Raw genomic sequence first — 16,167 nt, forward strand, 5'->3', positions numbered from 1 at the left:
TTGGTTTTTTGGATTTGGAAAAGTAGGTTGGAGTAGTGTAGGTGTTTTCTTTGTGATTTGGATGCATTAGGATAGGAAAAAACAAAGAAAATAAAGAAAAACAAGCAATAGGGTTTCGCTGTCATAACAAGGCAAGAGGGTTTGATTTGTTTGCCAATTTGTATTGTGGAGTTTGTTTGCTATTCCAGGTATATACAATCCTTCATTAGGGTCTATTCTTACATTCTAGAAGTTTGTGCGACCCTTCATAACCAAAATTGTTAAAATCGAGTTGATTTTTGTCATCCACGAAACTCGTCTGCAAGAATTGGACACTGTTACCAGAGTCCAATTCTCAGAATTGGACTTGAATTGTTCGACTCCCAAAATCGGACTCAGATGGTCCGACTCCGAGAATCATACAAACCCATCCTGTCCGATCAGGCATACCCTGTCTGATTTTGAAAATTGAACATCCCATAATCGGACATCCCAAAATCGGACCATCCAAAATCAAACGCTCAAAATCAAACTACCTAAAATCAAACACTCCAAAATCGAACTACCCAGAATCGAATACTCCAAAATTAGACACTTGTTCAATCGGATGTCTGATTCCAAGAATCGAACGCACAAAAATCGGGCACCCCATAATCGAACGTCCGATTCTCAAAATCCAACGCACGAAAATCAGACCAACCCATAATCAAACCACCTAAATCGAACCAACCAAAATCAGACCACTCAAACTCGGACTGTTCCATCGGTCGATTGGGCCAACCCAGAATCGGATGTCCGATTCTGATAATTAGACTCTTGAGAATCGGATAGAAAATTATCAAAATCGGACAAGTGAATAGAAGACAAATTTGATGCATCTAACCCCTGAAACCGATCCAAAAACCATATAGAGCTGAAAGCACATCATATACTTATCAATGGGATGAAATCTAGAGCAAGTAGTTCAAAACTTGGCTACGAATGGTCCTTCCAATCGCACATGGTATTTAGCATACCAGCCCTGTGGGCTGGGGGGATTGCCCCCGACCCCTGCAAAGGGGACTCTGCCCCCTCTACACCTCCCCCAAGTAGGTTGGAGAGAAAACGCGCGTCGTGACAGGTCCTCCTAATTAGATCCTAGTGTAGTAAGGGCTCTGCACGAGCATTGACCCTCACTTGCAAAACAACAACCAAAAGCCCATACCCGAACAAAGACAAAGAGCGACCCTAGAATCTCAATGGGCCAATCTAGCCAAGAAGGGAAAAAAATCCATACCACAAAAACATGTATAGATTGCGTTCGAACTACATCTAGTCAAAATAGAATGCAACAACATCAAGCTATTGCGAGGATGGCTAGACATGACAGTCCTGACAATAAATGCACCTTGAACAACACTGCACAGACAACCCAAGATATCAATAGAGAATCCAAATCTAGCTATGTATTTGGGGACTCAAGGGCATACATCAAAAGGATTCAATTTACAAGCCAAGACCCGAAAGATGAAGACATAGTACCACCTACTTATCTTAGGGTCAAACAACTCACTGCAAAAAGAGAGCATAGTGTCGATGCTCTCATTGATGAAGGAGCAGATTTTAATATCTTGACCTATGAAGCATGGCTACTAGGCCAACTAGAGCTCACACTGACTAATGCAACTCTTAGTCCTTACGGGGGATACCCACGAGCACTTATAGGAAAGTGCAAAATCCTTGTAACTATTGAAACTGAAAGCTTGCCTATCCTATTCCATGTTCCTCCAAATAGTGCAATTTGTGGAAAGGAAACCCTCCTAAGATGACCCTTCAAAAGGGCGACTAAGTGTGAGGCTGATTATGTAGCACAGAGGATACACTAGACGCTATTGGGTGTGAGGATAATCACAGCCTTTAGCAAGGGTGACCTCATCAAACCTCGAGGAAAAGGCAAGGAACATTCTTACATACCAGCAGGCAAGCCTAGTAATGAGAGCAAGGACTTGTTGAAAGAGTTGATACAAGCGCATATTGAACAGAGAGAACCAATGAGTGAGGCTGTGCTTGAAACAAGAAGGTTAGGAGACAATTCTGAGGATAGACTTTGGATTTACAAATATCATAGAATACCATAAAAGAAGCCCAAGCCTTATAGACGAAGGTATCAATGGACAGCCAGCACAACGCCGCGATGGATATCCAAAGCATTGTTACGTGCTCAAGGGTATTAAGCGGGTAATCGATGGATTTGGGTGCCAAAACCCCCCTGCTAAGCCACCTCTATCAGCTGAAGGTCGGATCGTATCAAAAGTGAAGAAGCGTAGGAGGAAATCTAAACGAAAATCCAAGTCTTCGCTCAACAAGGTTGGAGTGACTAAGCCCCTCATGATTGAAATCAAGAAGCCAAACATGACTATTCAAAAGGTAGATCCTTAACCTAGCGTGCTTAACAAGCATATATTAGATGTAATCGTTGAGGGTGCACAAAAGCCACTAGTGCCCAAGGAGCCTTTGATTTTCCAAGAGGATAACGAGCATCATAGGCACAACATTGCTCATGGTAAGGTTGATTGCTCAACAAATCAAATGGCATAATCATATAACAGCCACAAAAAAATCTTCCAATCAGTGCCAACTCCACCTAGGAGTCCCAAATCTCCTACACCCTCTTTCCCTGAGTGGACACAGGAAGCACAACAACAGTCGTCAGGTGCAGTTGCTCAATCCCAATCTCTATCTCCATCTAAGCTTCCAAATGTCCAAGAGATGAGACATGACACCACCCTTAGTTCTCAGCCTAAGGATATGCCTATGCAATCCATCGTGACTAGCTCAACTGATGCTCGATCTGCACAAGTGAATATGCAAAGGGAAACAAAAGACATGGCCACTTCTGATCTACTTAAGGACTTGACACCACAGTCTACCAATGGTGGCTAGTCCACTGAACTAGTTGCTACTACTTTCAATCAAGAATCACTGCAGTCACAGCCTTTGGCTGTGATGATGCCTCTTGTGGAACGTGTCCTTAGCAATTCACCTATGGAAGAGGTGTCGCAACCAACATCCTTGATACCTCCAGCACTGTCAAAGAACCTAAAGCCTAGGCTTGAGGAGAAATCTCTCGAAGATTTGGCCAAGGAGATGGCGTATCTGACCAATGAACTAGAGATGAAGTGCTTGATGAAGCTTGATCACAAGTTGACAGCCATCACATGTGCGTACGTCCATGTGGATATTGGAAGGCCAACATCGGAGCACACAAAGCTCATAGTCGAACCCTTGACCTGGAATGAGCAACAACATGTTTGCTCCCGCTATATGTAGCTGGTGCTAAAGAAGTCATAAAGGACATCCCAAAATCCATAACTAGAGAATTGTGCTTGATACCCTCACTCTATACTACTCAATGTGAGACAAACAAGGAAAATCTCAAAGCAATCAAACAAAAAGGGAAAGGACAAGGTAACTTCGTGCAGAAATTGTACTCCAACCAAAGTTTGGCAGCCAAAATTGGCCACCGACTAATGACACTCCTTGAGCAAAGGAAAGCCCTTCGGACATCAATAAATGATCCCACATACGTTGCCCCGACATGAGTGTTGGCAACGGTCCATGAGGTTCAACTTTCTACCACTGTCCAAAAACATCGCTTGCATGATAAAGTACTTCTAGAAGAAGATCTACACGTGGCTAGTAGGCTAGGAGTAGGGAGCATGGTACTTGATGTTAGCGCATATGTCTTCTGCCTCATTCAAGACCTTGCAATCCTAGATCTCTATACTTCCCATCAATACAACCCTGACTTCTTCACATGGTTTCATCCAAGCCTACATGACATGAACTCTAAATCGTCTCTTGGTTCTACAGTAGAGTCACCCAAACCTCCAAAGGAAGAGAAAAAAGGCTCTAAATGCAACACCCACTCTGATAAGAAGTAATGGAGGCATGTTCCAATGGTAACGACAAGAGTCTAGAGAAAGTGCCCAACCAGGAGCAACTACCAATGCAATCGGATGAGGAGCTAAACGAAAGAGAATTGGCTAAAGAGCTAGACTCTCCCCACAAAGAGAGGCAATTGTATCCTCACAACCTAGCGAGGCTGTTCAGTAGGTCGTAGCTATGTCCCATGAGGACATACAAGCACATCAACGGCTAACCTAGTTTAGGGTCCTGAGTTTTCAAGGGATACACCTTGATTTCCTAAGAAAAAGAGGAGAAAGAATGAAAACAATTACGGTAGTTGCAAGTGGTTGTAGACGCCAAGAAGTTTGAGACCAAGGGTGCTAAAGAGCTTAGAAATAAAGCATTGAGTCCACCCACCAAGGAACCCATTGCCATCTCTCCTAACAGTAGTGAAAACTCGGACACATCCATGTGTTCTAATAAATCAAAGCAACCATTACCATCAACAATTGCTTGCAACACTCAATCCACCGACACCAAAACTTACAATGACCAATCAAGAGTGGATACAACACTGTCACAACAGGTTGACAGAACTATACTAGTCACATCGGAGGAGAACCATGACACAATAAGAGCAAAGTCTCAAGAAAAACATGAAAATCCCGAGGACAAAGCAATCCTAGCATTGACCAATCCTGCTCATCTAGGCCTAAGCTCCTAGTTATGCTAAAGCGTAAGGAAACTCCTAGAGCCTTGCATGAGATAGCAACCGAGCAAGCCCTCATTGAACATAGAAGTGTCATAGAGTGCTTGACTGAGTTGAATGCTAAACTCAAATTATTCGCACCTGTCTATGTCCTTGTAGACATGGGCACACTCCCTAGGGTGCAGCTTGAGAAATACTTGCCATATCTGCTATCCTAGGAAGAGCAAGACTATCTTAACGAGCACTATGACAAGCTCCTACATGAACGCATGCAACTCATCTCTGACGAGGAGGCCGACGAACTACACTTAACTGTGACATTCAATGAAGCACTTTGCCAACCAAATCTCTTAGAGATAGAGTAACTAAAGCAACAATCAAAGGGTCGAAGTCAATTTGAAAAGTATTAGTTTGAAAACCACACTACAATGGTCGAACTTGGAGCCCAGATTATGACAGTCTCAGAGGAGTGATTGGCCAAATGGCAGTCTCAAAGAGACCCAACCTATGTGGTGCCAACTTCCTTTCAATTATTGATTGCCCCATTTGGGATATGGACTTAGCTGGAACTAGCCAAGAGAACTCTCTGGTTGATAAGATTATCACTGAGGAGGAGCTACACATTGCCAGTAGACTCAAACAAGGTACCATGCTACTCGACGTTGCAAAATATATGTTGTTATTGAGTAGGCTGTCACGAGTACTAGATGTGTGTGCCACATTCCAATACAATCCTGAGTTCTAAAATTGGTTTTTATCCCCACGAAGTGACATGGATTTATAAAGTGTATATAAATAAACAATGTGTTTTGTGACTGCGTATAGATAACACATGAAAAACAAAGCCAGCACACACACAAGCAATGATAATCAAGCACAGGTGATATGCGCATCGAAGTCAACACCATGGGATTCAGATAAGTGATATCTCTTTGAGTTGCACCTGTTCATTGGCTGAAGCATATGACTTGCATGTATTCTCATGAGTTGCCAAGTGAATGTAGGATGACATAGGTCTATGTACAGAAGCGTTCAATGTCCAAGTCACCATAAGACCACCAACCCCACAAAGAACCATCATGGAGAAAGTGACATGAGAACAAAGAGCCATGACAGAAGCCCCACTACTGGAAAGAAAGTCACCCCTACAGAAAGCACACATTGCATTTGAGCATAGCCCAAAGCATAGTCATTGGCTACTCTCTCTTTCTTGGCCAGACTCTACATTCGAGGCAAAATTAAGGTAGCAAGCTCTCGTTCATGGCTAAAGAGCAAGCAAAGTATGGCTTTATGGTGGAAACAAGGGGTTTTAGCTAGTTTGCATTCAAGCTTTCCTTAAACCTAAAAGACACCATCATGGAGGAGCCAATCATAAAACAACTCCTCGATCAGTGCGGTCTATTGAAGTATGTAGAGAAGGTTGGGGGCAGGCTATTGATTATAGTAAGGGTGTAGAATTTTCGAGAAGGTTCGATGCCGAAAGAAATTGTGGCATGGTGACGATAAGAAGAGGAGAAAAAACTTGTCAAGTAGAGGTGATGTGGAGCCTTGGAGAAGGCCCTGGGTTTAGCCACATCAGCAGGGCTGAGAAACGCCCAAGGAGGGATGTGTAGAATATGCTAGGGGTAAGCCATTACCAATCCAAGAACAAGAAGGTGACAAAGTCCATGAGGAACAGCATGACAACATGGAGAGAGTTACTAATAAAAATGAAAATGATCAACCATCTCAACAATTGTTCCTCTAGCATCGCTAGTAACACAATCATATGTGTAATATCCATTTTTCACAGCCTTTGGATCTCGACATTTCCCAATCCAAATGAAACGCTGATAGCATCAATGTATTGCAATGGTTATACTCATGTTATCAAAAAAAAAAAGGAAAAAAAAAAACAAAAGAAAAGAAAAAAGCACCCACGATCACAACATAGCACCTAGGGGTCCTCAAATTAGGTACATCCAGTGACCTTGGTCGGCTGACTCCATCCCTAATTCCCTAGCTCTTTTACACATCCCCCACAATTGTTCAAGACACATCAAGGGAGGGATATACCTAGGGAGCTTGTCTCGCCTATGGTTAGACCTGTCACCCTAACCCATTTACACGATTTTTTTTTCGCACTCCATCTTGGTACCATTGCAATCAATAGTGGTAAGCAAGGCATAAAAGACCATGGAAATTACACCATACACTTCGAACAATATAAGTAGCCACAACTGCCAAAAGTTGAGGTGTCAACAAGCTCAATTATGCTACAACGTGTTGTCAAAATCACAAATGATGTCTCAAGAAGCCTTCGTGTGTACTTCTCCTTAGCATTGATAATTTTTTCCACCCCATTGAACCATTGCTTCATACACACATTGCTATGAGGAACTAGACCAGTAGTCTTCTAACTACGTAATATCTAAGTATGCACGGGCACTCACCTAATATTTGAACCACAATCTATACATAGTTTGGGTCCTCAAGTGCAAGACATTACTCTTAGCCCCCCTCTCAACTTGCTTAGAGTTTAACCTATCTCCCAAACTAATCAAACTACGTCTTGTGCACACAATAAGAAGACTAGCACTAACCCCTAAGGGGAGACCATATGAGAGGTTTTCAATTGCAGGTATTGACAACTCCAACGAAAGTACCGTCAACTCTTCATCAACACTCAACTCTGAACTCTTATCCTTTATCATCATGCAAGCCCACCAAAGAATTGTCATGTGTAGAATCCCCAACAAACCACACATGTGCTAGCCATCAGTGCGATTCCCAACAAAGAACAGCCCTATCACCAACTCCAACAACCCTACCACCATCCACCCAAGCCAACAATGTGCCCCTAATGACCTTCCTCTGCACCACCACCAAAACTCCTCCAAGGCAAACCACAAATGTACCTTCCACCCATGTCTTCAGTGCATGCCAAAGCCTGCTACCTATGGAGGTGAGTGTAATGGGATTGGCACTCGTCTAGGAGGGGGGTAATGTTAACCCTCAGATGAACAAGGTGGAAAATATGAAAAATCTAAAGCAGAAGACAAGGCCAAGGAAAAAGTGAAACGGAAGACAAAGGCACGCCAAGAAGAATCTGGAAACACAAGAAGTGCAGAAAAGTCCTAAATCAAGGAGAAAGGTGCACAAGAAAAAGTGCAAGTCAATACTCTTGTAAAAGAGCGCAAGGCGCACCATGATTTATTTTAAGAGCATCCAGCTCCTCTCACCCGTGTAAATTGTAAAGGTAGAGGGGCGATATGAAGAAAGCTAGGAAGATAGGAGGACAATGGGAAAAAGGGCCTAGGCCACAACCGGGGGCCATATAAAAATGGGGATAAGGGGATGACCGCCCAAAAGGGATTTAGGGATTTGTATATAAAGTTGAAAAGTGAATGAGAAGCCCATTCTTGTGTGTGGCCAAAAGTAGCTCTCTTCTTCTTCTTCTTCTTCTTTTTATTCTTCTTGCTTGCTTGAGCGTGTGCTTGAGAGAGGGAGTGTGAGAGAGTGAAGGTGAGGACCGTGGCGGAGAAGCTCTCAATCTTCTCCTCTATTCTTCTCTTCTCTTGTCTTTCTCGCAACGATGGAGCTTGGAGCGTGGAGCTTGAGCATGGAGCTTACTTGAAGCTTGCACTTGGATCATGGAGCTACCGGAGTGCTCGGGAGAGGAGGCAACTCGATCAAGCGTGGAGGTAAGCTCACTACACTCATAGAGATGGATAGCACGTCAGCTATGTTAGAGGTAGCCATGGCCGCTCGGCTTGAAACGCTTGACCAATAAGCGGTCCGTAGGTCTCGGGGGTTGAGCTCGAGAGCTCCCTACAACTCTATTCTAATGTATAGTGTTACTTTGAGGATAACCTCATTAAATCCCCTCCCTTATAGTATGCTTTGTCTAGAAGATTTGTACATAATACATAAGGGTGGACTTGACTTTTTTTAAAGTCTTGCAAGTAAATTTGGAATCATATGGCAAGCTCTTCAACTTTGATCCCTTTTTAGGATAGCTCTACCATAATTGATCCAAAAATCGATTTGAGAGACATCATGGGGCTTCAAAATAAATATATGAACCATAGTTTGCAAGTTGATCTTGTGAACTTCTTTATAGAGCTTGTTGATATATAATAACTATTTGAATAACACAATCACCATAAATACTAATGTCTATGTTTTCGTGAAACCCTACAATTCTTCAATGATTTTCTAAACACTTAATGAAAATAAAAAGACAAGAACATGTACAACACACTAAGTTAGCATATAAATGATCTTCAAAAGAAAAGATTTACAAACCCTTTGAATGATCCCAGAAAAGCTTGCTCTATTATTATAAAGCTCCTTGAGTGCAGCATAAGGTGCCACGCATCCAGCTATATCTCTAGATCCTTGTACAAACCTATATAAGTGGAAAATGGGACACATGGTACCAACCCTTAGCCATTTGATGATTTCAATAAGAAAAGAAGAGTCATTAAGTGTACTTATTTTGAGGAAAGCAAATATATTTATATCTCACTTAACTATCATGATTACCTTTCCTCCCAACATACACATAGACACTTATTCACACATGCATAAACACTTCCACTCACGCTATTGCCATGGTTGTCAAAATTTGTAAAAAGCTAAATAGCATCTCTGCTTTCTCATCAAACTTTTCTGCTAGCGCATGCATGACAAGTGTCTCACGTCCATATTCGAGTTTCTGTGATGGTAGGACAAACACAAATTATTGGTTTAGTTTTTGCATACTTTATAATATCTATACAAAATAGCAATTACTTTTCAAACATGGTTTTTATATATAATAAAACAACCCGGGTAAAATAATAAGTTCATGAAGATAGTTTTCTAATTGGAGAAAGCTAGAATGGCTTATTCTTTAAAAAATAAAATGATTTATCTCCTCAATTTTACAAGTAGCGTATAATCAAAGTTTTTGTAATGAATGTAAAAACTGCCCCTTTAAGAAATTATGTAAAATCCTTAATGCTTCTTTGATCACCACAACCTACATGTACACCAAGTCTAAAACTATCGAATAAATTTGTGCCTAAAAAAATGAATGTCACAATTTATAAGAAGGCTATCTAACAAAGTATTTTGGTAAGTAGTTTGTGCAATTCTTTACGTGTAAAACAAGTCAAGAACAAATTTGATGAAAATAATCTCACCATTAAAAAATGGCCTTCTTCAAGTTTACACCATTACATGTATCAGAGCTAATTAGCATAAGATATCTACCACTGCCTTTGCTATTTATGTTTTATTACAACCTTGTGAAAATGTTTCCCAAATTAATGTGGCAAAAAGACTTAACTCCCTCATTATGTGTATTATAGCTACTGTGCAAGTTACATGTTGGTCACTTCCTACTTTTGCGATATTCTTTCACATGGAAGTCAAATGTGTTAATGAGAGACGGGTGTCCCCTCTCGCTATTTCCATTCCCCCCTAAATTTTATGCTAACGTTAATGCCAATTTTATCCCCAATCGTGAGAAGAATTCAAAAGCCTCATTTGTATCCATTTCTCCTTTGTCAGTTGTAATTTTGCCAACACCCCCATATCAACAAAAGATATGTTCCAAGAGAAACCTACAACAGATAGCTCGTCTAGTCTTAATGCTTGCAGCTCTTACCTCCACCTAATTTGTCAAGTCTTCTTGTGCATGTATGAGATATCTCATCTACCAAAGACTGTAGGCATAATTTATTAAATCAACCACCCACTTATAGTGTGTGGACAAAGGATAAGTCTAATGTAGTCCATCTCTATGCTTTACTATAGAGTACACCTGACAAGTGCTACAAGATTCCACAAAGTGTGAAATGTCCTTGCACATACTCCACCACCAATACCTTTGCTTGGCCAACTCATAGACTCTCATGAAACTCTTGCATTACTCACAGCCCTGAGTAGCTCTATCAATGATGATTCTCAATGGAGCCCCTTTTTCCTTCTTTGCATGCTTCCATAGATATCCATCTTTCAAGAAGAACCTGTACACCTCCTTTTTTATCATTTTGAATTCCTCTTCGAACCACTCATCTTTCTTAGACATCATGCTAAGATACTATTCAATTATTAGCCAGTCTCATACATATAAATCCTCTAGAAACATCTCCATGGTCGAGACATAACATCTGTAATGACTTCTCTCTATTACTAGAACAAGCTTTTTCCATAGCTGAACACACTTTCTTTGATGCTAAATTCAAGACTACAGCAACATTCCCTGTTAGTCTACTTATTGTACTTGTTGTATGTACTACTATCCCTGCATTTATGATAGATGTACCAACATTTATGACACCTATACTTGCAATTACCGTAGCTATCAATTTAGCCCCTATTGTGAAACAAGCATTTTTAGTAGCAAACTCATCTTCCTCTTCATCCTCAAACCATGCCCTTGATAACATGTCTACAATTGGGATTATCCTCCATCATTCCCTTTTCATCCTGAAAACATGCCCTTGATAACATGTCTACAATTGGGATTATACCTTCTTGCAATATGTTGTAATTCAGGGTTTATAGACTTAACATATGCTATCCATCACAACATAACAATATTCAGTGTGGCACAACTGGTAATGATTCCAAATAATGGTAGTAATCTATCTCAATAACCACATGAGCACCCATAAAGTATTCTCTATCACATTTGAGGGTTGTTACAATGCCCCAAATCTCTCTCTTCACTTGTGGGTATCTTCTTTGCCTCTCATTCAGCACCTTTGCACCAAATTTGATAGCATACCTATTACCCTCATCATCATCCTATCCAATTGCCCACCCAATTCTAATTGGATTTGTGCCAACTATAAGGATAATAGGTCTTCCATGCAAGTAATCTTCCTTCTTTAATGTTGGTGTAGACTTTAATAATCTTTTCAACTTCTTCATAGCTTTAGTGTGCTTCTTTACTCGATGAAACTTCTGTTCTTTCCTCAAGAGCTGATAGAGGTCACCAACCACACATGCAAATTGAGGAATCCATATGAGATTTAAAAAACAATTAGCACCTCTTCAACACCAAATACAAACTTTTGACCTAATAGAGTTGAATGTACTTCCTCTAGTTGAGTTAAAATCTTTTCACAATCAACAATGTGATTGGTAATAACAAACAAGCTGTAGCCATTTGCATCCAGCTCCTCATTTTTGTCATGTGCATCAAAGCCCTTAGTAGGCACATTATCAAGAAACGGCATAGTAAGTTGTGGGATATAGTCTCTTAAAACCTTATTTATCGCATTCATCATGTGGGCTACAAAATTTGTTGCCCCTTGTGTGGAAGGGTACACATGTGCACCAATACTAAGGGCATCTTCATAGTGGTGGTATCACTACTTTCCAATGCCAACTAAAACTGGTCATAACTTGAGTACAAGTCCCCCAACAAGTAGATAGGCCTTCTAGCGAATGTTTTAATAAACTCATCTACTACATGCCCATCTCCAACCTTTATGATCATTACTTTGTTAATTAGCTGCATGTCTTGAACGAATCGCAATGCATCATTCTTCTTAGAGGCACAATAAACCAACAACTTGAATATGGAGTTGATGATGGCTCTAAAGTTTTCATCCTAATCTTCTCATTTAATAACTCCATTAGCTTAGGCAAGTATACCCAAGGAAAAAATCAATCTTAGATTCCATAGAACATGTGGTATTGTAAAAATGACCACTGGAGCCACAAACCCATATCTTCCAACTTCAAAGAATTGTGAAGAAAAGGTGCCCCTTGCCCCTACTATTTGTAGTAGACTTACTACTTAAGATGATTTGAGGTCAACTTGTAGAGGGGCACCATACACGATCTTCCTCTACAGGATGGTCCTCAATGCGACTCAACTTTTTGTGGATGATTGGTTTAATATACTCAAACTGATCAGGGAGATGTAGAGAATCTTCTAACATCAATAGTATAATGGTCCGAATGCAAAGTGATTGGAGTAAGAGAGGTTTCTCACTATCTTGGGTGCACATTAGGGTTTGGAGTATTCTTTAGTGAAAAAAACCAATGGATTTTGATCAAATTGAGCAAAATATATCAAGACTCAACATTTTACCTCTCATTTTTAGGGCCAAACTGATAATCATAAATAAGCTTTTGAATCTTGCACTAATTTTCATTGTTGTTGCTTTCCCTACCTCTAGAACATAGTGGGAAAAGCTTAATAATATACATGCAAATTGTCGTGTAGCTATGGGTCTACTAGGTAACAACATTCCATTTCTTGGGAGGTCACCAATACAACCAATAAAGGTGGGGGATTGCGGTAGGAAAATTTGAAATCCAAAGCAAGTTAGCTTACTTGAGATTCAAAATGCCATTGCATATCGAGGCTTTGTAAACTTGATGAGGCATTGAAGAGTTCTCCCAATGGATTGTGTAGATTTATCATCCTTAAGCTATGCTTAATTAGCTTAATTTTATGGGCAAGATATTTTATTTTGCCTTAGTTAACTCATAGCAAGAAAGAGATTGGATAAGAGATTGTAAGGCTAAGGTGGTGCAAGGAAAAGATTAGACAAACAATCAAAAGCTATAGCAACCCAAAATAAAGAGGAAGTCTTGAAGAAAAGCCCAATTGATCTACTAGTAGAGAAAGCTCAAAAGTCAACAAGATAAGAGAACAAGACAAGACAAGCTACAAAACCAAGAATGGAAAAGCCATGTAGAGTAGAGATGGTGGCAAGGAACACAACAAAGGACAATGTAAGGAAGGGAAGGAGATTGCACCACCTGTAAAAGAGATTTGAAAAGGTAGAAATAGCAAACCAAAAGAAAATGTATCACTCGAAAAGCTTACTAGATTACCATTAGTTGATAGAACCATTTTTTTCTCCACTTTCAAATGAAAATGAAGAATTCTTTGAGCTTCATTTTTTGAACCCTATTTTATGACTAACCTAACAAATAATTTTAACATCATTGCATGGAATGCAAAGGGGCCTGTGCTCCAATAGCAAGTAAGCGGCATGCAAGAGCTTGAAGAAGAAGAAAGTTGGACATGCTTTCCTTGCACAAGATAAAACTAGCCAAAGAAGGTAAACATGAGTGCATTATTCCTAACTAAAGTACCTTTCTAGTTGTAGTTGCTTACAGTAAAGCTATACATGCTCATCTTGCATGATGTAAAACTAGCTAAAGAAGATATGCTTGAGTTTATCATTCCCAACTATATTCACCTTATGGCTACATTTGGTTACAAAAAATGAAGCTCATTTCATTTTATCAAAGAAAAGCTTAAACATCTTTGAAGCGGAGTGAAGAGGAAAGAGTTGTGATCATGGTGGGCACCATCATGTTTTGTGGTGTGGTATTGTATATCTAATCAATGTACAACCCTCTTGCACCAATGAAGAGAGAAAGACTTTGGGAGAGGATGAGGTCCTTGATTTATCAAGACTATAAAATTTTGGTAGGAGACTAGAAGATTACCACATTTGGGATGGATAGATCACATGCATGCAATACAATGATCTCAATCAAAAGAGAAAATTAGGGCAATTAGAGTTGAAGTCATGATTTAGGAGATGTCATACACATGATTGGGGGTAAGGAGGAAATGTCATTTACATGGCACAATAAGCAAAAAGATGAATCTTGGAGGGCTATAAGACTTGACAATAAATATGTCAATTTGGGAGAAGGGTGGGTTGTACCATGACGTAAGTTAGAAAGATGGATCTTGGAGGGCTATGAGACTTGACAAGAAATATGTCAATCAGGGAGAAGGGAGGGTTGTACCTCAATCCATGTTAAAAGCCATTGGAAAATTCCTCAAATTAGATCACTACTAAGACAATGTTCAACTTTTCAATACCCCAAACAACCAATCAAGGCCTACTACCTTTCATGTTTAGCAATATCTTCTTAAAGAATGCCAAATTTGTGGAATTTCCCTAGTTCTAAAATACATGATGCTACAGTCATGTACAATGTAGCTTTATCCATGGTTGTAAATTACATAATGCTATAATCATTTTGATGGTAGCCATGGAATATCTAGTTGCAACAAGGGGGTCAATTCCTACTCATAAATATGGATATAGATAAGGTGTATAGAGTATGATGGGGATTTTCTTATACATATCATGCACAAATTGGGATTTGGTAAAGGTATTGTGCTATGGTCAACATTCTATTTACAAATGCAATTACCAAAATGGGATTAATGGATGCATCTCTCACTCTCTAACATTGCAAATTTGAGGTAGGCATGCCCCCTCACCCCACTTCCATTTGCAATTGTTGTTGATCCATTATTGAAGGTACATGATTTTAAGTTGCAAGAGAGTCTTATTCATGGTCTCCCTCTACTATGTAGATCTCAAATGAATATACATTTGTTTGATATCACAATTTCAACATCATAATGGCTAACATAGGGAACGTGGAACGACTCTTGGATGTCTACAATCAATATTACTAAGTCATTGGGTGGTGATTAGAAAGCCTACGATTGAAATGCTATATTTAGAGGAGGATGATACTTTTGAGTGGATGGCACATTTGGGCTTCAAGGTGTTGAAGATCTACACTGTGTTTTTAGTATTTGGGATGCTCCGTTGGGTTGGGGATCATTAATTCATTGAAGCTCCATTGGATTTTAGCATAGGTGGAGTAGAATATTACAAGGCTAAAAACACTACCACTTAGTTTTGGGGCACGTTGGTATCATGGATAGAATCTTGTCTATTGTCACTTATTTCTCAAAAGCTTAGTGGGAGAGAGTAGATAAACTATTAAAGGTAGAAGGTTGGCAACCAAAGCTTACACAAATTTATTAGGCTTCTAATGTGCTTAGAAGGAAATGTACCAAGGGCTATCATCATCAAGCATGCAATCAATTCAGCATCTTCCAAGGGTTGTTGAGATATCGAGCTCCACTCGTGATACGCCAGGGTGACCGTTGTGTATTTATGTCACCGACTTGTCAGTTGCAGACGCGGTTGGTACACCGCCCATGAATAATAGCTACATGATAGCTATCCTTATCTACTCTAGTTCGTGGCTCAGTTAGTATGCCACCTTAGTTAGTTGAGTTTGGTTTGAGACCCATATATAGGGTTCTTCTACTTCTTTGTACAAGACTTCTTTTGGCTTACACAACTAAGAAGAGGAAAACTGTTTTCAGCCTCCACATCTGTGTGTATTCCCCCATTGTGCAAGCAAGAAAGCTACAAGTGAGACTCCTTCCTTCTCTCCCACAATCTTGACATGGTATCAGAGCCTTGTTCGTGGTAAGGAGCTCAAGAAAGCAAGCCAAGCTCGCATTGTTCTGGTAAGAGGAGCAGTGTTGCTTTCATTTTCTGTTTTGGGAGCAAATCTCTGCAGGTAGCACAGCCGGAAAGTGCAGGAGTGCATTGTCTCAGTTTGAGACGCCCTTCGCGGTGAAGCAAGAGGGCAATATATGCTGCAGGTAAGGGCTTTAGCCCTTGGCGACCTTGTTCTTTTTATTTGAGGCCATTTCGGGGCCTGTTTTGGAGGCGGAAGTTTTTTGCACGCACTCAGGAAAAGGCCCAGTTTTATGCTGTGCAGCCACTGTTCTACAGGTCGGTGAAAAGTTACTGTAG

General features: G+C 40.2%; 1 protein-coding gene across 2 annotated transcripts in view; it reads right to left on the reverse strand.

Annotated features, from left to right (window-relative positions):
- Nucleotides 1-16,167, reverse strand: part of LOC148024735 (phosphate-repressible phosphate permease pho-4-like) — a 41,075-nt gene that overhangs the window by 4,953 nt on the left and 19,955 nt on the right. For both annotated transcript variants that reach the window (XM_087694389.1, XM_087694388.1), the window contains exons 8-9: nt 9,163-9,275; nt 8,864-8,966 (exon numbers count right to left, since the gene is read on the reverse strand). In XM_087694389.1, the coding sequence (XP_087550515.1) occupies nt 8,864-8,966; nt 9,163-9,275 (216 nt within the window). The remainder of the gene's footprint in view (nt 1-8,863; nt 8,967-9,162; nt 9,276-16,167) is intronic.

Source organism: Lygodium microphyllum, chromosome 15 (genome assembly GCF_053477565.2).
Source record: "Lygodium microphyllum isolate KBCC chromosome 15, Lygodium_microphyllum_v1.1.10, whole genome shotgun sequence".
Taxonomy (NCBI): domain Eukaryota; kingdom Viridiplantae; phylum Streptophyta; class Polypodiopsida; order Schizaeales; family Lygodiaceae; genus Lygodium; species Lygodium microphyllum.